We start from the raw sequence: 24,920 nt of genomic DNA on the forward strand, positions 1-24,920 counted from the left end.
AAAGTAGCCCACTGAAAAAGGTACCGCAGCGGCTTTGCATTGGCTACACCGGGCTGCGGTGGGCAGCGGCGGCCTACCCCGACGACCCCTGGAGCTAGGTGCAGACGCATGCTCTCACTGCTGGTTCCCCGAAATCCCCAATTTTCTGTCTATTTGATTGGCTGTGAGCCTCTGCCTTGCCGAACCTTACCCCGACGGGTCACTTCTTAGTGAGCTCTCCCCTACCTGGCCTTTTTTTGGGTGCTGAGGTTTGCTGAGGACCTTACCGCAAAAAAGGACACGTTGAGCACAACCCGCTTGCGCGTGCCTGCCTCACGGACTGATAAATCCGTCGTCTTCCTCGCCCCATTCCTCTTTCCGAAACCCTTTTCCCTCTCCTTGGGAAATTCCTCCTCGAAAATATCATTCCTCTCCATCTCATCGCGCCGGGAGCCCTTCCTCCTTTGTCATTCAATTGACAATCTTTCTTTCACAACCCAACAGCTTTAAAGCTACTTCCCCCCTCATCTATCTTAATCCGATTAAAGCTGCGACACCGACACCACCTATCGCCTATCATGAAGTTCAACGCTGCTGCGTTGTCCGCTGCGGCTCTGCTCGCTGGCGGTGCCTACGCCGACGATGCTCAGAAGGTTCTGAGTGAGGATAAAACCTCGACTGCCGCTGAGTCCTCTACCACGGTCACTCCCCAGCTGTCCACCTTCACTGTAAGCTCTCACTTTCCCCTTCTTGCCAATGGCTTCCTTTGTTGCTCCTTGTGAAGCTCCCTCATCGTCTGCTTGCTATGATCTCATGCCGAATGCACGAGCTCACTGCACACTGGAACGGGCTGGGTCAATCTATTGGAGCCTCTGCGCACCTGCTCTGTCGGTCATTGAATAAGCAATTATCTAACGGTTTTTTTTTTTTTTTACACATAGCCCACCACCCTCAAGGCTCCTTTCTTGGAGCAGTTCACCGACGACTGGGAGTCCCGCTGGAGCCCTTCTCACGCCAAGAAGGACTCCAAGGATGACGAGGAATGGGCCTACGTTGGCGAGTGGTCTGTTGAGGAGCCTACTGTCTACAAGGGCATAGAGGGCGACAAGGGTCTTGTTGTCAAGAACCCTGCCGCTCACCACGCCATCTCGGCCAAGTTCCCCAAGAAGATTGACAACAAGGGCAAGACCCTCGTTGTTCAGTACGAAGTCAAGCTTCAGAGTAAGTTTTTTTGGTTCTTGCGCCCACAGCACAGCCTCTCGACAAAGTGCTAACAATTGTTTCTCTTCAGACGGCCTTGAGTGCGGTGGCGCTTACCTCAAGCTTCTCCGTGAGAACAAGGCTCTTCACTCCGAGGAGTTCTCTAACGCCACTCCCTATGTGATCATGTTCGGTCCCGATAAGTGCGGCCACACCAACAAGGTCCATTTCATCTTCAACCACAAGAACCCCAAGACGGGTGATTACGAGGAGAAGCACCTGACCTCTCCCCCCACCGCTCGCATCGTCAAGACCACCGAGCTCTACACTCTCATTGTCCACCCCAACAACACCTTCATCATCCAGCAGAACGGCGAGCAGGTCAAGACCGGCTCCCTTCTTGAGGACTTCTCCCCCTCCGTCAACCCTGAGAAGGAGATTGACGACGCCAAGGACACTAAGCCTGAGGACTGGATTGATGAGGCCCGTATCGCTGACCCCGAGGCCAAGAAGCCCGAGGACTGGGATGAGGACGCCCCTTACGAGATTGTCGACGAGGAGGCTACCAAGCCTGAGGACTGGCTCGAGGATGAGGCTCAGACCATTCCTGACCCTGAGGCTCAGAAGCCCGAGGACTGGGACGATGAGGAGGATGGTGACTGGGTCGCCCCTACCGTTCCCAACCCCAAGTGCACTGAGGCTTCTGGCTGTGGCCCCTGGACCAAGCCCTTGAAGAAGAACCCCGACTACAAGGGCAAGTGGACCGCTCCCTACATCGACAACCCTGCCTACAAGGGCGTCTGGGCTCCTCGCAAGATCAAGAACCCCGACTACTTCGAGGACAAGACCCCCGCCAACTTCGAGCCCTTGGGCGCTGTAAGTCTTCCTGACAACGTATCAATGTCTCTTCGCTTGCTAACGAATGAATGAACAGATTGGCTTCGAGATCTGGACCATGCAGAACGATATCCTCTTTGACAACATCTACATTGGCCACTCCGTTGAGGATGCTGCCAAGCTTGCCGAGGAGACCTTCAAGGAGAAGCACCCCGTCGAGCAGCTCGCCGAACTTGCCGACAAGCCCAAGGAGGCCGAGAAGCCCAAGTCTCCCTCTGATCTCAAGTTCCTTGACGACCCCGTTCACTACATCAAGGAGAAGCTTGACCTCTTCATCACCATTGCCCAGAAGGACCCCGTCCAGGCCGTCAAGTTCGTTCCCGAGGTTGCCGGCGGTATCGGTGCTCTTCTCGTCACTCTCATCGCTGTCATTGTTGGCATCGCCAGCTCCGGCGGTGCTCCTCCGGCTGCCAAGAAGGCCGCGGCTGATGCCAAGGACAAGGCCAAGGACGTCAAGGACAAGGCCGCCAAGGCTGTTGCCTCTGGCGCCGACGTCGCAAAGGACGCTACCAAGCGCAACACCCGCAGCTCGTCTTAGATGAGAATTTCTTTGCGACGGAATGATGAATTAGTTTGCTTTCTCTTTGATATCGTCGCCGGGGAGAGGCCAGCGGCCAAAAGTATTGTGCTTTAAAATGGCACATGGGTGATATCAGGAACCGAAGAGAAACATGGATGCTGCTTTTTCCAGTTGAGTTCCCTCATTCAATACCTGTTTTGTGGTCATCGAGGGACCGACAGAGAGCGTGGCGTAGGTGTATTCTAGCTACTAAAAAACAAGGGATTTGATCAAAACATGACGGTCGTGACTAGTAATATTAAAGTGAAATGTGGTCTTGTCCGGGTCGATCCCATCATCTCATGATAAGGTAATCAGCTCCGCGGTCAAATGTGGCACCCGATGGCCGCTATGAAGGTCTCAGATCCACCAGCCGCTTCTCCGCCGGATGGGATGATACGCTGTTTACGCCGTTTACGCCTGCAAAGACCGCCCGCCTGACGCTTGAAGCCCCAAGCACAGGTCCCTCTCGGCATAAGGCGGCATTGGGGCCGGCTTCGGCTGGAGGAGCTTGGGGGAAACTGGGCAGGGATTCAGTGGCAGCGTTATCTTACCCCACCCCAACCTTTCCCCACATTCTGGGAGCTTGCCGAATTCCCTGGGACTTTATAAGGGACTACGATGTCGCTCGACTTTGTCCAGTTCGCGTGTCTCCTGTGAAAGAAGTGGCTGGCAATTGGCTTGGGACGACGACGGAACCGACAGCTTTGTGTCGTAGACAGTTTGCAGCACTACCTGTTTCTAGTTACCCCGTCTTTGGCTCTTGTCATAGACTCTACTATACCCTCTCCTTCTCTTCCTCGTTCCCCCTCGTCTCCCTTTCCTCTCCTTTCACAATGCGTCGAGCCTTTACTCGAAGCATTACCACCGGTGCTAGCCGAACCTCTGGAGCATCCCTCACCCGCTCGCCACTTCTATTCTCAAAGACCACCAATATGGCCTCCTCCGGCTCACCCACCTCCGCTGTCGCGGCGAGGAGGATACACGCCACGGCGAAGCATCTCAACGCCGCCCTGGCCTCGACGGCCGAGTCCTATCCCAACACTCACGAGAAGATTGCCAAGCCAGAGGACACCCCCTTCTTCCTGGATAACAAGTTTGTGACCTCGGCCGCGACCGACTTCATCGACCTCCACGACCCGGCCACCAACAACCTCGTCACCCGCGTGCCGCAGATGACCACCGAGGAGCTGCAGGCCGCCGTGGATTCGGCCGAGAAGGCGTTCCCCAAGTGGCGTGCCATGAGCGTGCTCGCCCGCCAGCAGATCATGTTCAAGTTCGTCGCCCTCATCCGCGAGAACTGGGACCGCCTGGCGGCGAGCATCACCCTGGAGCAGGGCAAGACGTTTGCCGACGCCAGGGGCGACGTCCTCCGCGGTCTGCAGGTTGCCGAGGCGGCCTGTGGCGCGCCCGAGCTCTTGAAGGGCGAGGTGTTGGAGGTGGCCAAGGACATGGAGACGAGGAGCTACCGCGAGCCATTGGGCGTCGTGTCTGCCATCTGCCCCTTTAGTAAGTGAACCCAGATGTGGTTCTTTGCTGCCAAAAGGATGGAGAAACGGTGAAACTGACACTGTCTAGACTTCCCCGCCATGATCCCCCTTTGGTGCATCCCCATCGCGACCGTCACCGGCAACACCCTCATCCTGAAGCCCTCGGAGCGTGACCCCGGCGCGGCCATGATTCTCGCCGAGCTCGTCCAAAAGGCCGGCTTCCCCGAGGGCGTCGTCAACGTCGTCCACGGCGCCCACAAGACGGTCGACTTCATCCTGGAGGACCCCGTCATCAAGGCCGTCAGCTTCGTCGGCGGCAACAAGGCCGGCGAGTACATCTTCAACAAGGGATCCGCCCACGGCAAGCGCGTCCAGGCCAACCTCGGCGCCAAGAACCACGCCGCCGTCCTGCCGGACTGCAACAAGAACCACTTCCTCAACAGCGTCGTCGGCGCGGCGTTCGGCGCCGCCGGCCAGCGCTGCATGGCCCTCAGCACCCTCGTCCTCGTCGGCGAGACCAAGGAGTGGCTCCCCGAGCTGGCCGAGCTGGCCAAGAAGCTCAAGGTCGACGGCGGCTTCGAGGAGGGCGCCGACCTCGGCCCCGTCATCTCCCCCCACAGCAAGCAGCGCATCGAGAGCCTGATCCAGAGCGCCGAGGACGAGGGCGCCACGATCCTCCTAGACGGCCGCGGGTACAAACCCGCAAAGTACCCCAACGGAAACTGGGTTGCGCCCACCATCATCACAAACGTGACACCGGAGATGAAGTGCTACACGGAGGAGATCTTTGGCCCCGTCCTGGTCTGCCTCAACGTCGCCACGCTCGACGACGCCGTCCAGCTGATCAACAAGAACGAGTACGGCAACGGTACGGCCATCTTCACCCGCTCCGGCGCCACCGCCGAGGCCTTCCGCCGCAACATTGAGGCCGGCCAGGTCGGCATCAACGTGCCCATCCCCGTGCCTCTGCCCATGTTCTCCTTCACCGGCAACAAGAAGAGTGTCGCTGCGGGCGGCGCCAACACGTTTTACGGCCGTCCTGGCATCTCCTTTTTGACCCAACAGAAGACGGTCACGTCGTTCTGGGCGTCCGCTGATGCTATTTCGCAAAAGGCGGATGTCTCCATGCCTACCCAGTCATGAGCTTTTGGTGTTGAGGTGAAAGAGGGCGGGTACGTATTTGGCTTGGGCCATTGGGAACGTACCGGCCCAAAAGGCAGATACGTAGTAGGAAGGTACCTTACCTTACCACCCATACTCTGGTAACTTGGTACGAGTGTGGAAAATGGCTGCGAAACGATCATGTCAATGAGAATGTACTGGAACTTCGGTTGTTTACTATGGTTTCACGAGAATGGGGCGGTTAGCTGAAAACGTGATGGCACTGGGCGATGATGAGGATGATAATTCAAGCTGCAACTCTAGGAGCAGGCAGACACTCGCAGAATAGCCACATGAAACAAAAAATTGAGTAAACTTATAAATAACTGCCGTTGTAAAAAGCATGTTACAGACATCAGTCAAGATTACATGTGGACCGGAGCTGTATACTAATGTGCGGTACGGTACTACAGACCGGGCTTACGTTACCCATAACTCTCTGCGTCGTGTGACAACCTTTGTTGGTAAGACCATGGAAGCGACCGCCTATGCCTTACACACCTCAACCTAGGTTTCTGAGCTGATCATGTCAGATATAGCCACAGGGAGTTCCCATGCTTAGTTATCTCATGGCTAGGGACTCTGAATACAACTCTGAGACCTGACGTCTTTCTTTGTACCTAGGCACTCAGTGAATTATGCTAGACTCACAAGTTTCATCATCTCTTTACAAGGCAAACATAGTGTGAATGTTTATCTTGAGGTAAAGTCTCTCACCAAGAGTGTGTCCAAGTAAATGAACGAGCTATTGGGAACGTGACTACTCTTTGAAAAACACGGACGTTTTTGAATTCACTCCATTATGCAAGGCAGGTAGAGATCTTCTCTTCTTGTGAAAGCAAGAGGTACCCGTATCCAACAAAAGTAGATGAAGACACGTTGGGGGACAGTGAAGTGATGGATATACCAACGTTGACTAATTTGGCTTCCCATTTCTAGTAGATGCCCAGCTACAGTAGACGGTGTAGAAAATATTGACAGCAGCAAGGTCCCTCTAGCATCACTTACTTGCAATGGCAACTTTTAGCCCTCTACATTATGGGTCGGCAGCGATTGGGACTTCCCTTGGGTCTCTATCCTGTTATATCCAATACTGGACAGTTTCATCTTCATGGTTGTAATATTTTTCGTATGACATTTATACCACCACATTTACTTCATAAGGCAGTCGGAGGTGTGTGTTATCGATGGCATCGGCACAGAGTGTTTGGAACTACGCTGGAGAGAGAGAGAGATAGAGAGCGAAACTCCTCGGCCTTTTCTCGAGGCAGGGCTACCGCGGATGTAATGTTGCGTAGTCCGCCGTCGGGGCTCAAAACTCCTGATGCATGCAAGCAGAATACGACAAAGAACGTGAATGTCATTGTCAAGGCCTCACTCATGTATTTTGAAAATGCAGGCGCATGTCACGATCCTCTCCTTCAAGCATCCCTCAACGACGCCCAACTCTCTTCAGGATAAGGTACCCTTGGTACACGCCCGCCAGTTCCATGCCAAGTTCCTAGCTCTCCTGGTCTCAGCCAGGCAGGTACTTGCGCACCGCAAAGGTCACACGCCTCACACATACGCACACACGCACCTGTACAACCTCTATCAGGACCAATTCCCCATCTCCTTTCGATTCCCAGGGGACGCCCTGGGCCACTGTAGTCGAGTGGTTAAACACGACAGAAAATTCCCCTGGGGGGGTGGGGTTTTCATACGACTTGTGATCAGATTCGAGACACCGTGGGTTCGAGACCTGCGATGTGCTCTAATCTTGTGAACTTGTCCGAACTTTTAGGCGTTTTTTTCTACTAGTTCTATTTTTTTCGTAATTCTTTTAGTCTTTCGCTTTCCAATATGGTTTACTGAGTTTTTCCTTTGATCCAACTGCTAAATTCAATGTGTAAGATATGTGCATGTGTGTGCGTAGATAGGTATTTTGAACTTTTGCGGTGGTGTTTATGCTTTGGGTTAGGAAGTCGTGAATTGGAAAGGAGGGTGCGAGCCTAGATGAGGAGGTAGACGTGAGGCAGGACGTGTTACACGTTGCAATAAATGGTCATTTGCAAAGCCTTGCTTGGTATGGATTTGCTATCAGATTCTGAATATAGTCCACCTTCTTGTTGTTCATCACCGACTTCTTGATTACGCCTCGCTCTTGGGACAATGACTACGACATTTGAACGACCTCCACCATGGATGGACCAAGTCACATGTCATTTCTACTTCTTAGATGTATCTTTCAAGAACCGCATTATTGGAAACATGGAACAGGCACTGGATGCTATGTCACTAATATGTATTTCCTCTACCTGAAGTGCTCAATCGCGGCAAGAGCTCCAAGCAAACAGACTATATATATCCCCCCCCCCCCCCCCCCCAAATAAAAAAGAAGAAGAAAAAGACGAAAGACAAGTAAAGCGACCGTGGGTATAATCCTGTCCGGTACATAATGCAAAACTCCCGAGATCCGTATAGTAACGAAATAGAAACGCCCTTTTTGCCACGCCGCGAGGTACCATCTCCCAAAGTCTTCTAAGCGAATGTCCATCAGACACACTCTTCCCGCCTCCCCGTACTCATGTCCAGCATGATATGTGTTTCTCTAACAAGAAGAAAGAGGGGAGAGGGAACCGGAAATAAGAAGTGAAGGAGCAATATGCCGACATTACAAAACTCAATATCATCAAAAATACAACACCTTATATCTAACCCAACCCCTAGTGACGGGGGGGAAAAGAAGAAGAAGCCAAGAGACGAAAGAAGCCTCATCGACCCAGTTGCGAAGGCATCTGCGGCGTATTCGGCACATACGGCTTCCCCCTCCTCACGTCGCCCAGCTCCGCCTCCTCCATCATATCCGTAAACGTTGTGTTCCTCTTGGCCCCGGGCCTCCCGCTCCCGCCCACCGTCCGCGGGTCCGCAAAGACGTTGATGCTCTCGCTGCTCGGCTCACGCTGGAGATAACCCGGCTTCGGCGGCGCGAGCGGGTTGGGCACGTTGGGCGGCTGGAAGCGCCTAGACCCGGAATTGGGACGCATTCCGCGGATGGGAGGGACGGCGGTGCCTGACCCAACCCCTGCCCCAAGTCCTAGTCCTCCCCCCGGTCCTCTACTTGGAGGCGTCCGCGGGGCAGAGTCGCTGCGCGCAAGACCGATGGGGTGGTGCGCCAGCGTCGTCGCCGTTGAAGAGAGGCGGTTGTGGCCGTTGGCCTTGTAAGCCGTCGGCGACTTGACGGAGCCGGAGCCGCTGCGGGAGTATGAGTGCGTTGTGGAAGGGGTCTTGAGGATAAAGTCCGTCCGTACGGTGGCGTTGTCCGTGATGGGGATGGGCTCGGAGATGATGTTCCCAAAGGACGAGGTCGAGGTCGACGGGCGAGGGGCGCCGCTGCCGCCGCCGCGTTTCTTCTCGTTGGGCGGGGGCGGGCTCCGGCGACGGCGGCGGGCGCAGAAGAGGAGTAGGGCGACGCCGAGGCCCACACCGACGAGGAGGCCGCAGAGGGAGCCGATGACGATGGCGGTAGGGAAGGTGTCGTTGTCCTTGTTGTCGTTGTCTGCGGGCGTCGTGCTGGGGGTGAGGGTCGTCGGGATCACGCTCGGAGCGGCAGTGGACGTTGACGTTGGCTCTGGAGGCGTGGTGGACGCTTCTTCCGGGGCCTTGGTCTGGTCTGAATCCAATACGCACTGCGTCAGGCTGTTGCAGCTGTATCCAAAGGGGCAGCAGTCATCGCCGCAGGTGCCGAGCTTGCCCTTGAGGGCCTTGGTCTTGATGGGCGCATCGGGGTATGCCTGAGGATCTTGGAGGTTGATATTACATGTGATTGTCTTGATTTTTTCGCAGCTACTTCCTTCGGGACAGCAGAGGACAGTGGTGTTTCCAGCCAGAGTGATGCAGTTCTTGCCTGTCTCACAACAGAAGTTGCCGGGGAGGCCGTTGCCGCAGGAGGTGAAGCCCTCGGCGGCGCATGTGTCTTGTCGCCCAAAAACGGAGGGAATAGAGGCGGCGTGAGCGGAGGCGAGGAGGATCGAGAGCACTGTGGCTCTTGTGCATTTTCGTAATCTCGACATGGTTGAGTATTGGGTTGTGTGTTGGTGGTGTTATGGCTGGCTTCTTTCAGCCGGGCGTCGCTTGATGGTGTTGCAGAGCTCGCGGTGAACACCGAGTTCTTACCGCAGAGTCAGACGCGCGTGTCGAAAGTCGTATGTAAGTCGAGAGTCAGGTGGCGGTATGTGTCAATGGGTCTGGAGCACAAAACGAGAGAAGCGAGACCCCGAAACCCTTCTCGAGGGGGACGGGACACAAAGGCGTAGAAATAAGTCGTGGGTTGAAGATGTTTCGAGTTGAGCCGGCCAAGTTCACACAATGGAGTTGCCGCTTTTCACAGACAAAGTATGAGACAAGGAATGATCACTCTATTGTTCGTCGGGTAGGCAAGAGGCCACACAAAAGGTTCAAGGACGAGTCGATCGGGCAAAGACGACCTCTGGAAAGAAACGCGAAATAACGAGAACGGAAAGGAAGAGGAGAGAAGAATCGTGTGATGGCCCGAAAGATGACGATGTCGTTCCCACCCGATATTGAGCCAAAACTCATCCAAGCCCAATCTTTTTTGGTCTGGCTTGATATCGCGGCAAGGCGGCATGGACCACTTCTTCTGACCCCTACGCCTGCCACTCGGTGGAGGGCTCCTATGACGACAGTAAGAACAGAAAAGGAAAGAAACTTAAAAAACGCTTTCACGTTCGACTACTGTCTTGCTGCGCGCCTCGAAACGAACGAGCTTCACCTGTGCCCAAAGAAACAGTGCCACCCGATCGACCTCGCCTACGAAGGCGGACTGGTCGGTGGCCAACCAAACAGCCCCCGAGCGGCATCGCAGCGACTTGCGAGGGGTGTCTGCTTGCAAAAATTAGGCGATGCAAGCGTGACTGGATCGTAACAGACTGGGGGTTTCCGGACGACAATTGTGAAATGGTGGAGCGATGGTGTTGCGAATTCTGGACGTTTCCAGTATCACCATGTCGTCGTCGACAACGGACCCCCAAGCTTTTCCCACCATTAGAGATTTTGATAGGACGCCGACGGCCTGAATGCAGACCTCACAATTCTGCCCCCAATAGCACATAGACGATTGGCGGATATCAATAAAACGGAAATGGATAGCGGCGACGGCACGTTGGGCGGCGGCAGCAAGAGTCTCGCCGTGAGGCAGTGCTGGTCTGGGTCGTCGCTGGGCCGGCGACAACGAGAGGCTGTCGTCGAAAGCAGGCAAAGGGTGTCTCTGCTAGTGGAGGAGGGTTTCCCCATGGCCAGACAGGTTGGCGCTCTACTCATCAGTGAAGGAAACGAGAGGTTGTGAGAGGTTGGCGACTCGCCAGTCAAAGAGAGAAAAGCAGGGAGTTTGCCCAAAGGAGTCATCAAAGTGCCAGAATGTAGCCGCGCAGCCCAAACGCGCGCCTATGATTCGCTCCTGCCTTTTTCGCGGCCCCGAATTTAGGGGTGGCCCCTGCGTCAAAGGCGCCCGGGGTGGTGGACACTGGACGGGCACAAACGGGGGCCGCCGTGCCGCCCCATTGTCTGTGCTCTTTTTAGCGTCCGTCTTTGCCCCTTCTCCTTTCAGCAAAGACCCAGGCACTGCCAGGCACCTCGGTACCCATCTCGACCATCTCTCTCTTGGGCGTCCGTCTTTAACCGCTTTATCCCATCCGCCAACTGTTCAAGCCAACCAACAGTGCAACAACAAGGAAGACTCGTGGTGCGTAGGGATTACACAACCCTTGACCTCGACTAAAGAAAACAAGGGTTCAAGACATGGACATTGACCGAGGAATGGAACATGTACCTACTCTGCTCCCAATGACTGTCGACAATCCCAATGGCCCGCCACTGGGCCCATCCAAGCCACACGTGACGTACGCCATCAATTCCAGCCACTGCAGCCGCTATTACCGTACCGTACCTACCTTATACGCCCGCCGCCATGCTGGCCCTGCATTCAGTCCCGTCGGCTCCCTCACGTCCCTCAGACGTTGGTCATAGGACCGCCTCGGGAAAGCCTCACCTCTGACCGATCGGCAGCCGGCAGACGACAGACCTCCAGTCAAGAGCCGTCCCTCCCAATTCGAAAAGGAGGAAACCGGGGACCACGACCACGTCCACGGGCCAAAATCGGCCTTGGCTTGATGCTCGCTGCAGTAGCATCACCATCGTCGTCGTCCGTCTCGCTTCAGCTTATCAAGGGGGGGAGGGGTGCGAAGGTTGGATATTCTGAACTCCCATACCCCAAATCATCATCCACTGCCCGTCCCCCGTCAATCTTCGCCGTCGCCGTCGGTGAGCGTGAAAGTCGGCCCCAATACCACAGGGTCGCTAAAGTCACGATCCACCAACCGCGGTCCCATATCCGACCCTCTGCCCTTCATCCACTCCAATGAATGATCTGCGAGAAGCAAAAAAAAAAACGCCTTGCCATGATCGTCATGCTCCAGCCCATACCCCATGCTCATCTTTCCCGCCATCGCCCCCTCCGGCGGGAGAAACCCAACATCGCTCGCCAACCTCGCACTTACAATCTTCCACACTACCTCAACCCACGTGATGGGACATTATTCGCCCAAAACCTCACTCGACGAATCCCCTCCCCAAAGATGCACGTCCGAGCCCGTGGTCTCATCCGCTGCAGGGCCCCCGGCCCCAAATAAGAGAGGAATGAGGGAACGACCCGCAGGGCCACTAACAAGCAAGAGAAGACGTCTATTCGTGCTTCCCTTGAGCCCCATCTGAATGAAAAGGGCAAATCGCAAACCACAGACAGCATCGTCACGTGGATACTCTTCGCATCCTCGCTCATCTATGTTGTTGAATTTCCCTGTTTTCATACTACGCTAATCAGCTCGGACACCCCTCCCGCCCCAAGACGACATCGGCGCCGATAAAATCCATAGACTCCATTTTGCTCGCCCTTGCCAATTCACAATGCTTCACACACATATACGATGTGCGTGTAGGTATGTATCTGTGACTCAAAAACGGCGGTGAACGGTCCTTTTTTCTTTTCTTACTCGAAATCGTGGGGAACGGGTATGCAGCGGTGGCGCTTAAGCTTGGGGTGTGAGAAATCTGTCCCTCTCTCTCTTGCTTTCCGTCATCTGAGACCCCTGCCTCTTCCCTTGTCTTTTTCCTCTGTCCCAGATATGTGTACCCGCACAAACCCAAAATGCTCCTCTCCTTATCGTCCATGGAGATGGGTGACAGAGGGGTGTGCAATCTGAACACTTGAGACCCGATGTCAAAGACGTGGGAAACAGAATTTCGAGACATCCGAGATTCGAAGTGTTGTTTATCACAGTTAACTCGATACTGTGGTCCTTGAACCACCCTCCCCTGCCATCTTCCCCCCCCAAGTAGCACTTTTACAGACGTACACCCCAGCGAAACACACAAAGAATGATGCCATGGCCCAGGTGACTCCATCCTCTCTATACTCTCCCCACGGCGGTGGTTCTGCCGACCAAAAATTCCCGTTTCCACATTCCAGTCCCCAATCACCCATCGTCAGCACTTTGAATAACGGCCCCGTTATACAATCCGCAGAAAAACCATCCATGGAAATGACCTAGATCTCAGATCTTTCTCTCCCTCCCCTCTTTATTTTTTTCGTGATCATCCTTAGGTACCACCCTAAAGTGCCCACGATGCCAGGGTAGGGAAACGGGATTACCCAATTCGTGAACCCGGGATAAGCCACACCCAACACCCAACGTCCACACACAGACCGAGATGGACGTCAGGTGAACTCACTCACCTTTACCACACCACACACCTGTCAGGTAGAAGACACCCCCCCCCCCCCCGGGGCCGCCGCCGCACACCGGGCGAAAGCTCACCGAAGCACGCCCACAACCACCGCCACCTTAGGTATCGGGGACACTTTACCTCCCCAAAACACCAGGTTGAAAGCGCAACGGACCCACGAGGGGGAGACGTACAAACACAACTGGCTTTGTACAATCTCCTTCCCCTCCAAACCTCACCACCACCACCACCACCTACCCCCCGCCTCCTGGCGTCTTCCGGCATCGCATTGATTTTGAAGAGAAGAAAGGCTGAAAGAAGATGGCGCCGTTGCGGGTAGGTACGCCAAAAGGGAACTCTCAAACGAGGGGGCGCTCTAGTGCGTGGGAAACGGGTTATAACCACCACAAGGTAAGGTAAGGTAGGTAGGTGCCTTGTCCATCCGTGCAGATACGTACTGCCATCTGTTGAAAATCTTCAACCACGCCCGCAACTCATGACCACAGCAGAGCCAATAACCCCCCCCAATAGACATCTCATTTCCATTCGGATCCTCCCCCGCAACCTCTGTCGGCAAAGGACTCGCAACAGAGTCACGAAACGGCCAACAAAGGAGTTGGGCAAACAAACACCGTGTTGCCCTCGATCGGCAGCTTGCATTGTTCGCAAACCCCCCCAACCTCACCCCCCTCTTCCGAGATCCATAGGAAACACTCATCATCACTACTGTTTTTCTCGCTCTCTTTCTTTTCGTGCTCATTTCGTCCAGTGCCTTTCTCATCCGTCACCCCCGTCTGACCCCCATCGTGCCATTTGCGCGTAAGCTTCGGCGCAAGCACTTCCAAGGGGAAGGTGGTGATCGCCACCCGTGCAAGTAAGCCAGACAGACAGCTTTGAATTTTTCCATACACCCCCCCCTGGCATCGACCAGCCCAGACAGCTCAGACTCGGCCGGTGGGCACCACCCATGAGCGAATTGTTGCCGTCACCTTGACCAAAATTTGAAGCATGGAGCGAAATGATGTGAAGTAATAGTAGCGAATTTGCTTTTTGAAATTGTTGGGTATAATTTCTGGTATTACATGATTCCTAATCCTGCTCGGATTCTGCCACTGCTCCGTCAAGAGTAAAGGCTACCTTCGAATAAGTACCATGTGAAGAAGTCAACAGGGAAGCTAGCCCATCGTAGCTCCCAGAGCCCTTCTCTGTGATCCATCCGATCCAGTCCAGATGCACCGAAATGCTAGTCCCAAAGTTCCAAACAATAAACTCCGATGAAGCCCGTTCCTCGATGCTCATGCTATGATATACCCAAGAGAGGAAAGAAAAACGAATAGTTCAGACGGAAAGTGTCCTGTCTGAAGAAAGTAGAATGGTCGTTCGTCGCATCTCATGTTTCCCATTGCATGTGTTCCAGGGCCTCATCCTGGCGATCCCTTTCCCATCACCCATCATCGTTCATCCATCATCCTGGCAGCCAGGCCCAGCTGTACCGTGCACCCGTCCCCGTGCACCCTTCCCCGTGAAAGTGTCCAGTAAAGAAGAAAAAAGTGTGATCCAAGTGTCTTCGCTCTCATCGTTCATGTCCGCTCCGTGTGCCTTGCGGCGTGTCCTTCTAGTAGACCCAAAGCAACCCTTGATTAGGTTGGTGTAAGTGTGAAAAAAGTGGTATCAAAATGGGGAAGATGAGAAAAGAAAGTTCTTAAATGTCCAGCAGAGCAATGCTGGCTGGCAAGCAGCCCCGGTTGCGCGAAAGGGAATAAGCGATTGCCTGCATCACCTTTGCGGAAGCGGTATACATACCATGCAGATGTATGGCGAGTCTTCTGCACTTGTCTGTACAGCCTGGAACCAGCTAGGCTGTTTAGATGAGCAAGAAGTCCCAACCCTTCATCTGCATGACATCCCTCCAGTGGATGTATGCTACCGCCTCAGTTCCTTGCGTGGAACCAGGGCTGCCGGCGCAACTGTCACTGCTCTTGATGTTGCCAGTCTGCATCCAAACTTCGTTCAGGAGCGACGCAACGCGACCAAAGGAGCCGCAGTCAGAGACGTCGCCAAGCTGGGCAACCCGGTCCTCAAAAAGGGCGCGGAGTGAGCTACCATGCAAGCTAACAGAGCCACCAACAAGGTAGACCCAGACGAGGCTGCGATCAAAGCCTCCAGGCCCCGAAGGGATGAGCTGGAGAACGTTGGCAAGCTTCTCAACCAAGCCCACACAGGAGGCCTGCGCGGGGTTGAAGCCGGGCACCAAGCTGCAAAGGTAGATGCGTGCGGCAAGACGGAAAGCGGCCGTCATGTTCTTGGAAAGCTGCTTTGGGGACAAGCTTCCATTGTTATTGTAGGGCATCTTGGGGCCGGGTTCGCCAATCTCAGTCAGGTTGATCTGGTCGCCAAGTGCGTGAACGTGCTGGCAAAGAGTGATGTCGTCCATGCCGCTTCCTTTGAGGGCCTCGAGACAGGCAATCTCGGAAATGAGGTACATGACACGGTCATCACATCCCATAAGCTCGCGAAGACCAAGGCTGGGGTTGTTTGACAGGTGCTTCTCGCGGTAGGTGTGCGCGAAAGTGGGTGCTTGGCCCTGCATGGTGGCGCCGAGGATGTCAATCCAAGAAGTCAAAGTCATGTTGAAGGGTGTTTGGGTCATCTGCTCATTGGGATCCGACACCAAGCGAGGGAGATCAAGCTTCTGCACCAAGCTGATGGCAGCTTGAAAGTGCTGGTGCCAGGGGATATCGGGCAGTGCGTCGTCGAAGCGACCGACAACACACTGGAAGAAGATAAGGCCCAGAGCAGCCTCGAGAATCTCCTGGTGGTTCTCGTCCTTGTTCAAAGCTTCGCAAAGAGCTGAGATGGTGGCGTACCGATGGCGCATGATGTCCTGGTCAATCTCCTCTCCGGGCACGTTCATCGTTGCCTTGTAGTGCTGGGCGGCGATACTCAGGCAGCAGTGCAGGTAGCCCTTGTTGCTTTGCAGAGCCGGCAGGATCAGGTCGGAGCCGACTGAGCCATGTTGGTTCGAGTCGAGGATGGGGAAGATGGTGGGCAGGACGAATTGGACAAAGTGGTCCAACAGGCGCTGATCGTTTTCGTCGAGCTCAACTGCAACCTGGCGGTTGGACATGGCCGGGCCATGAGAGAAATCGAAGAAGTTGACGTTGAGAGTCTCCTCGCTGAGGGACTCCTTGCGCTCAGAGTAGATCTGCTCGGTCCACTCGCCGTCGAGAGGGACGGAGGAAGGCAGAATGGTTCCCGGTGGCGGGGGAGTGTGGTAGGTGCTGAATGTGGAAATAGTCGACTCCCTCAGAGTGGGCACATCGTTCATGTACACCTGGCGTTCAGTCTTGACATCAACCTCATAAGGCGAGGGGAAGCCACTGAACATGAAATCAGAGTGCATCTGCGTGTTGTAGGCAGCATACTCGGCACCGACAGATGGTGGGCTGTTGAAGTTGAAAGCCGGCGAGAAGTGGGAGTCGATGGAGGCGGAGCGAGTGCGGTCCAGAGGATCGGAGAAGGTGGCGGAAGTCGGCAGGGAGTGCGACAGGCCGGGAGGAGAGCCAACGGAAGTCTGAATTGTGTGTGACGCCTTTTCCGAGAGCTTCTTGCGCTTGATGATCATCTTGATGTCGTCCTTGTGCTTGCGGCGGGCATCGTTGTTGCTCCACCACATTGGCCGCTTGTATTCGCATGTCAAACCGAGATGTTTGCAAGCGGAGCACATTGGCGAGCCCTCGTCGCACTTCTTGCGGCGCAATCTGCAAGTGTAGCATCCTGCAGAAAATACAAGTTAGTCTCCGATTTTTGGATGAGTTTTGATCACTGAGGGAGACATGTTTTGGGTTGGATAATGGGAGAGTCGCTCCCGTGTAAGTGAGATGGGTGCGGGTGTAAGTCAAGCACGACTAATGTCAAGAAAGACGGATGGAACTCGGCAAAACGACGCAGAGCCAAGCGGAATGCAAGATGAACGTACCTGTCCTTGAACGACGGTGCATTTGTGACTTTGCCTTTGAATTGGCATTGGTGTTGCTGTTGGCTTTGCAGGCCGACTTGGCCTTCGCAGAAGATGCGATGGCCATGTTGACTGCGGCTGTTGATCTCATGAAGTCGTCTCGAATGTGGTTGGGGGGTAGAGATGCCATTTGTACCCTTCTTCTCTCGCGATGGAGGTACCTGCGTGTGAATGACAAGCCGAGCAGCGAAGACAGAGCTGGAGCTGGCTGGCTGGGGTGGAGTAGAGAGAGAAAGAGAAGGAGGGAGGGGTGTGGTGGGTGTGTGTCTGTGGGAGACCAGGATTCAGGGACCAGGGTCAGAGGTGGAGGGGCGTGGCAGGAACCGTTACACTGTGTGGGGACGGAAGCGAGCGACACTGTGCTCTGGACCGGGGAAAGAGCGACCAGGGTTTAAGGGGGGGTGCAAGTGTGCGCGCGCGCGCGTTGTGTGCGGTGTCTTCTCCTCTTTTCTGATTTGTGTGTGCTGAGTGAAGCAGCGCCGTTTCTCTGTGCTCTCTCGGTTCTGTTTCTTTCTGGTAGCCAAGAGCGAGACCAAAAAAGGCGGGGACAGCCTGGGATGGATATTGAAGAGGGGAACCCGACGAGGGACTCAGTGGTCAGGAAACGTCTGTTCGCTCGCCCGCTGTCAACGCAATTTGAGATGGGAGACCGGGTTGTTTGTCGAATGGTTTGTTGACTTTCCAGAAACCCAAGGTTCTCAGGTCGTATCAGATTATTGAATTATTTCTTTCTTCCTTGTCGTCTTCTGTTCGTTTTCAATGCAACAGCAAATTCGATCTCGTTTCGTCAACTGAAAGCCAGGCGCTGCACGTGTGTAAATTGCAAATTTGTCGAGTGGTCGACTGTGTTTCGATGGTGTCGAATGAGTGACTGGTCGCTAAGCAAGTCCGGCTTGCCTTGAACTGGATTATCGGGGGAATTCGAGTGGTTGGGTTTTCGGAAGAGTGTGGACGGAGGGTATCAAAAACAACTGGATGAATGAGAGAGAAAAACCTTGAAAAACACTTGGATCACTTTCCTTCTTCTTCTTCTTCTTCTTGACTTCTACGGATCAACAAGGAGAGAGGCCAGAATCAAACTGTCTGTGATGGATGGTCCAAAGTCTTATATTGTGGCCGCCTTGATCACGACCGTCCTCTCGTTGTGTCGACCAACGGGCCTTTGAGTGGCCTGCCTGGTGTTCGCTACGTAGCCAACATCAATATTGTTCTAAATTTGGAAACAGCTAGGCCTTCTCTCTCTGTGTGTGTCTCCATCGTCCCCAAGCCGTGAGTATGTGTGTGTGTGTGTGTGTGTGTGTCTGCATTCCAACTAACGCAGGCTAGGGCACAAGGCAGGCCGGCCGGCCGCCTTCACGCCTTCACGCCTTCACGTCGAGTGCGTGAGACCTCGACGTGCGCTTACAGGCTCCAATGAGAATAGGCCGCTAAAGACGGCCGAACTCACAGTTGGACCCCACCCGAGAATAGAATAGGAATGGACAGCTCCGGCTCGAGAGGGGGGGGAGGGCAGCTTCGAGATGTACGACATGGGTGCAAGCATCTGTCGAGCGATTGAACGGGCAACGCATGCATATCGTGGCTTGCCATGGCTGGCTCTGGATGGTAGGCCATGGGGAACAAGGATACCTTCACGCCTTCAACCTGGTGCCCACGCTATGCAAAGACATACAGAACCGCATGGGGCCCACCTGTTGTTTGCCCAACCCGACTTGCCGACCTGCTATCGAGTTTGTACCTATTTGGCCATCTGCCTCTCCGGCTGTCCGCCGTCGATACCGCATCCACTCCCTCGTCCTGTCCCTGACCGGCGCAGATGCTGATCTTTAATATCGGCTGGAGGGGGAAACATGATGATGCGAGTACCAGTTCGCCCGGATGCGAGCTCGCTCCGCGGCAGTACCTTGTGCAGCCGAAGCTGCAGAAACACAGAATGGTACTCCATCGACCTCTCTTGCGAACGTTGCACCGGCTCCGGCACCAAGTGTTATCGATATATGCCCCCCTCGGCCGCCAAGCTGGCCGCCGATGGCACGATTAGAGTAGAGGATTTCGGGGGCCGACAGATGGCCAAGCAGAACTAGAGCTGACTGGGCTACCCCTTGCAAAAGACACTTGGTCGTGGACCACTTCTTCCACTAACAAGCTCTGTCCTAGGGTCGCACGTACTTGCATGAAGCTTTCCAACCACACCAACACAACTTGTTGAGTTTGTGGAGCTCAGCGCAACATTCTACCAGGTAGAGCCAGAAGTGAAAGTTGGGCAAGAACACCCATGGGTTTGCATGGGTAAGGGAGGTAACCCTGCCGCCCCTGTCAACCTTTTTTTGTTAAGTTAGCCCTGTGTCTGGCAGACGTGATGGATTCATCCGATCATCCATCCCATGTGAGGAGCCTCGCTTCATGGTTGCATGATGGATAACCATGAGCGGGACATGACTAGTCAACCGCTGGAGCCTCCGATAAAATGTTATCGAATATGGCAATCAGCCTGATCATATTCTGGGAATGATCTTCGTTGCTGTTGGTCGTTAGATACCCATGCTAGGTCTAACTTCGTCGAATTACGTCTCATCGTATTTACTGCGTTGCCGATGGTTCTTGGAATCTGGCAAAGCCGAGCCTGGGCCTCATCTTGCCTCATGGTCTTCTTCAACTCAACTGAGCAAGAGAACGACTTCTGAAGAGAATCCACAAATGAGAATGCCGAGAAAGGCGGTCAGCATACGGATTGGATGGTCCATCTGGCCACTCAATGTCGATTGAATGTGGCTGCCGGACTTGATACGGTGGAACTGGGACTTTCTGTCGTGCATGGTGAGAAGTCCAGGGTCACTTTGCTGTCAGCAGTGGGCTCGTAGGTAATAGTAGGCACAGAGATAATCAAAAAAGGGAAAATACCTCGGACCGTGGGGAGAGTAGGCGAGCGAGGCGAGTATCCGTCTCCAAAGATCCGTGAGTGGGTTCTGTTGGGGAGTCGAATACGTCGAGGCCGGTACTTGGGCTTCGATACCCGACTACAGCCGAACCTGGTGCGAGCTGCAGCAAGCAAGGGGGTATCATGGCACCGCGGGAGATGTCGTGCGAGGTGCTCCGCTCCGTGGAAGCCGTAGGGATTTCTTTCTTCTTGCCCAGTCGTTGCGAATAACGGCTGCAGAAAGGTACAAGGACAAGGCCGCGGCTGGCTGCTCATCCTCCCGATATTGCTCTACGTTTCCTTTTCCCTCTCCAGTAAACATTCCTACCTGCCACCTCTCTACCCCCTCGTACGTCCTTAGCGTCTTTGTCCGTTCACTCGAGGTTCCTTTGTCAAAAGCGCCTTCTCCCACGTTGATTCGACGGCGAGGTGTGACGACTTGGTGCCTCGTGCAGGGCTTCGGGACCAACCGTTTCTTAGCGCTTGTGATGTCGCAGGGATTTAAGCTCTCGCCAGAGGGCCACTACAGCCCCGGATTGGCTATTGCCTGCTGCAAGCGAGAAGATCGTGCAGAAATATTGGTCAGGGACCCCCAGCTAGCCCATCGGGTGGAGGCAGAGCTATGGCCAATGTACGGCGGGAGCACGGCAAGTGACAGGGCGCCTTCTCGCGGGGTTCGCATGCTAGTTCCATGTTTCCTGCCTTTCCTGCCTCTCGCGCTGCAGCGGAAGGCACGTTCCTCAGATGCTTGTCCAGCCAGAATCTGGCTTCCGACTGGATATCTACCAATCATAGTGCCGGGTTTCGTTCCCTTCCATCCCTCCCATTCCCCTCTCCGCTTCCTGCCGTGCCGTGCAAGTGCTGCCGAACGACAATGCACCTGGCAGGCACGGCTACCTTACCTTAGTTCGCTGTCTGGAGGAGGCACGTCGGGCAAGGTCCGCCGATGATGATCTCCCGCCAACAGGACGTTCTTGCCTGGCGAAGTATGTTGCCATGCGGACTCGGAGTATCACCCTCACCACCTTCCGAGACGGGACACTCGGATCACCTCTCCTAGCGGTACCGTTCATCTGACCGTCCGGCCTGCTTCCCTTGGAACAAACCTCATCCATCCTCCGTCCTATTTCTGGCGGCCTAATTAGCCGCCCAGTCCACGGTGCGTGATCAAATTAACCCTCTTTGCGTCACACTATTTGCCCTTTTGCAACTCTGACATGTGGGCTAATTTGAGCACACATCTCCATGCGTCATCCAGCTCGTCACACCGTCTAGCCGCTGCAGCTGTTTACTGTCGCCCGCAGAACTCGGTCACGTCAGCTAACACCCGTCACCCGCTTCTATTTTTGTTTAACCCCAAATCTGAGGAAATTTTCCCTCTTACCCGGAAGTTTAACCCAGCTGCTCACGATATCACCTCACATCGATAGTCTGCCAACTTCTGGGTCATGCGGGCTAATTATGGTCAGAGATACTCTTCCAACAAGCCAAAGGACCTAATTATCTCCAACGACACTACCCAGCACAAGCTCCCGAGTCCCCTCCACGTGGGGTCACACTGGCGCGCTTCACGGAGCTTTGGTCTGCCATTGTCCCGAATCTCGCCCTGCAGAGACTTGCCGTCAGTAACGGTCTTGTCTAGGCGGCTCTGAACCAACAATTCGAGTTTACCACGGTCTGCACAGCATCCGTGCCGTATCTTTCGTGCACTCGGTCATCAGCCAACAGCCAACAGCCAAGGATCTTTTGCTCTTTCTAACACTATACCTGCCTTTCTGCCCGCTGGCAATCGCAACCATCACAAACGTCCACGATCGTCGTCAATCTCTCAGGGGCCTCGTTACTAGCGGAGATACGCAACGATTATCTGTCCGTCCCGCCTACGCCGCAGTAGAGCCCGCTGTTCGTCAGCGTCCGCTCCGGGAGGACGCGATGCTATCCGGTCAGACGCCACATCTGCCTTGTGGATCGGGCTGCCTTTCTGTTAGTGCCCAACTCATTGACGATACGAATACTCATTACAACTTCATCTACCCCCGAAGCTTTGCATTGTCAGCTCACGCGGCATATGTCAATAGTCGACATAAGTACGAATCTCGTTGCAACCAGACATTCCATGATTCAGCGATCGGCATGGCCAAGACATTGTTTTTGTGCCTCATTCTCGGGTCGTCATCTCCCCTGGTACGGATACGGTGGGATTGTACCATTCACGCCATGAATTCAATTGATTTGAGGCGATCGTCAACTCCGGTTGCAAGGTGGACAGCCTTGTCTGTACCTGCGTTCAGTCAGAAAGAGTCGACAGATGGACGCCCCTGTCACGGCGCAATCTCCTTTCCTCCAGATCACACATATTGTTTCCCTTCACTGCCTCTGTCGGCTTCATCTTGGAGTCGTCAATGGCAGCGAGTAAAACCCCGCGTCTTTGATTGGCGGACGGACTTTGAGGCGTTGAGGTGTGCCCATCTTCCCCCATCACTGTCCTGTTGTGGCTAGTGTAATGTGATGTGATGTGAACAGCATATTTGAACCTTGAGGGTCGAGAGATATCGGATTGCAGGGAAGACGGCCGCTAGATTTTGCGGAGAACAAGGCCACGCCTGGGCATCCCAGGCATCCCGCTCTTCCGCTAACAGCTCGCGAACGGCGCAACATCGCGTTGCTTCTAGACCCCAGCCACGCGCGGCATATCGACACAGATCCTAGTCGGGACCGACGACCCTCCTCCCTAGTCTCTTCCTAGGTCACATTGTTTGCCTTTGGCGAGAGTTTTACGTCCGTAAACATGGAGAAGAAGACGGGCGACCTAAGAAAAACCGCGGCATTTTTCAAAGCGGCAGACAAACCATTGTGGTCGACTTCTAAATCTCACGCGGCGAGGAAACCCCTGCCCGACACTCTCAGCTCCGTACCGTACGGGAGCACTGTACCATATCCATGCTCTCCCGCCCTCCCGCTGAATCTGTGGATCTACGCTCCCAGGTTCAACCCCGACGCCGGGATTCATTCAAATACTGTGTTGTATTGCGGCACAGATTCACAAATACAGCGCAAACTGCATTGCAATTTGGAAGAAAACATGCCCCCAAAGATCAGACTCCGGACCACAAGGAAAGTTTGCATGATTTTCAACGTCGCATTACTAGAGTCTCCGAGATGACCTGCAGCTGACAACCGTCTCTTCAACAATCGACCACTCCAGTAATACTGAAGATTCAGCAGCTTGCTAACATCGGACGCATTTCGACCAAGAATTAATTACGAACTCGAGGTTGCATTCAGGACACAAAGACAAAGGAGACCTTGAGAGCCACCCTACGAACAAAGCTTCCTATTGTTAAACAGACTGCTTGCGATACGACTTGTGGTAGATTGCCAAGCACATTGCAGATGATAAGCTAAGCCACGCCCTCAGTGTCGATTCGTCTCGGCCTGTCAACTACGAAATGGGAGCCATTACGACATGTCACTAGTGGAGCGCCAGTTGACGGACCGAAATCACGATGACCTGCATCCGTCTCGCTCTGGCTATCCGCGCCGCATCGCCATGCGATCTGACAAAGAGCTTTCTAGGGTCTCGCAAACGGTCACAATGCAACGATTTCTGATTCTGAGACTCGTCAACACCATCACAAACCCATTTCCAGCATCGCGATCCACTGGTTGACATGAGCGGGAGAGTCATCCATCCACAACAGTAGTGCGAGGCTCGCATTAGTCTGCCATCATGTGAGAGCGCGTGGAAACGTGTTCCAGCCAACTCATTGGAGGGCAGCAGTTGCGCACTGGAGACATGTCTGGAGAACGTCGTCGCTCACGAACACACACAAGGGGAAACATCCTCAAAAAACACGCCAATTCGTCCACGAAGGACCTCTTCAAAACCACACCATCGTCCACTAAAGCCATCAACCCCCTGCCTGGCTCAATTGCGGGCTGAGGGGGGTGTGCAAGGTGCACTGTGCCCACGTTAGGGTTAGCCATATTCGATGATCCTCCTCCAGGATCAGAAATTGAATGCGGACGCCCTACCCAATTGCCTTGGAACATGGCCTGGTCTTACCCATAATCTCGAATGGCCATCGGGTAGAGTCGGCCGCCGAGCATACTTATCGACAGTCAATTCTCCATTGCCGGGTTTTCCTTCCAACATTCGCAATTTGCCATCTTACTGGTCGCTACTTGACCCTCAACACCGCCAGGTGTTTCTGTGCGTAGTCCGGCTCCGGTCGGACCAGCTTTCTATGGATGTCGTTGAAGGGACTGAGACAGCAGCGCAAGGAAAGATTCTTGACCTGGCCGAGACATTGTGGCATTGTTGAACACGTTCCTCCCTGGTCCGCGGAAATCATCGGATGAGGTCATCCAAGAGGAAGACGTGAAGAGTCGGTGAAAAAGGCAAGACTGCATATGATTCACATACTCTGGTCCTCATCGGATCCTGCCACGGCTTTCTCATGTCTCGGAGACGCATCGAACACCACTTGGAATGAACATGGAAGATGGGGATGCAGTAGCGGGAGCGTGCTTTATGCTTCCCTGCAGAGCGTCACACTGCTAACGCAAGGACGGGGTCGTCGTTCACAGCACTCTTAGGCAGTCTTATGACTCAGTGCTAACTCCCCATGTTTGGTCTTTCGCATTTCCTTTCCGAGCGCATTATCGCTCCCTAACATGTGGATGGTAGGTGCTTCCTCACCGACATTGACACAGAGGTGGATGTCGCGCAACTCGATGATTGCCAGCCGGGAAGGGGGGCTGGAAATTCTGCTACCTAAGTCGACCGCCGCCATGAGAACAGATATGCAACGTATTGTTGTACTCTCCCAACCTCAGCTTCTTTGCTCAAATCGGCCGGGCTTTTGGGTCTCTCCGATTCGTAAAACTAAGATCCCGTAGAGATTAGGGTAATGGTAG

General features: G+C 54.3%; 6 protein-coding genes across 6 annotated transcripts; 3 read left to right on the forward strand and 3 right to left on the reverse strand.

Moving 5' to 3' along the window:
* Positions 1-557: 557 nt before the first annotated feature.
* On the forward strand, positions 558-2,614 carry CORC01_05810 (calreticulin family protein; the record flags this gene model as incomplete). Its single annotated transcript, XM_022617452.1, has 4 exons — positions 558-707; positions 921-1,200; positions 1,271-2,055; positions 2,114-2,614. The coding sequence occupies 4 exons, from the start codon at positions 558-560 to the stop codon at positions 2,612-2,614; spliced, it is 1,716 nt and encodes a 571-aa protein (XP_022476063.1).
* An 857-nt stretch (positions 2,615-3,471) lies between these two features.
* Positions 3,472-5,268, forward strand: CORC01_05811 (methylmalonate-semialdehyde dehydrogenase; the record flags this gene model as incomplete). The annotated part of the gene is made up of 2 exons (XM_022617453.1): positions 3,472-4,144; positions 4,214-5,268. 2 exons carry the CDS (start codon positions 3,472-3,474, stop codon positions 5,266-5,268), a joined length of 1,728 nt encoding a protein of 575 aa, XP_022476064.1.
* A 2,771-nt stretch (positions 5,269-8,039) lies between these two features.
* Positions 8,040-9,338, reverse strand: CORC01_05812 (uncharacterized protein; the record flags this gene model as incomplete). Its single annotated transcript, XM_022617454.1, has 1 exon — positions 8,040-9,338. One exon carries the CDS (start codon positions 9,336-9,338, stop codon positions 8,040-8,042), a length of 1,299 nt encoding a protein of 432 aa, XP_022476065.1.
* A 1,088-nt stretch (positions 9,339-10,426) lies between these two features.
* Positions 10,427-10,630, forward strand: CORC01_05813 (uncharacterized protein; the record flags this gene model as incomplete). Its single annotated transcript, XM_022617455.1, has 1 exon — positions 10,427-10,630. The coding sequence occupies one exon, from the start codon at positions 10,427-10,429 to the stop codon at positions 10,628-10,630; it is 204 nt and encodes a 67-aa protein (XP_022476066.1).
* A 4,299-nt stretch (positions 10,631-14,929) lies between these two features.
* On the reverse strand, positions 14,930-17,150 carry CORC01_05814 (uncharacterized protein; the record flags this gene model as incomplete). The annotated part of the gene is made up of 2 exons (XM_022617456.1): positions 14,930-16,842; positions 17,045-17,150. The coding sequence occupies 2 exons, from the start codon at positions 17,148-17,150 to the stop codon at positions 14,930-14,932; spliced, it is 2,019 nt and encodes a 672-aa protein (XP_022476067.1).
* Positions 17,151-18,452: 1,302 nt separating this feature from the next.
* Positions 18,453-18,626, reverse strand: CORC01_05815 (uncharacterized protein; the record flags this gene model as incomplete). Its single annotated transcript, XM_022617457.1, has 1 exon — positions 18,453-18,626. The coding sequence occupies one exon, from the start codon at positions 18,624-18,626 to the stop codon at positions 18,453-18,455; it is 174 nt and encodes a 57-aa protein (XP_022476068.1).
* Positions 18,627-24,920: the final 6,294 nt, after the last annotated feature.

Source organism: Colletotrichum orchidophilum, assembly GCF_001831195.1.
Source record: "Colletotrichum orchidophilum strain IMI 309357 chromosome Unknown Scaffold_41.1, whole genome shotgun sequence".
In the NCBI taxonomy this organism is placed as follows: domain Eukaryota; kingdom Fungi; phylum Ascomycota; class Sordariomycetes; order Glomerellales; family Glomerellaceae; genus Colletotrichum; species Colletotrichum orchidophilum.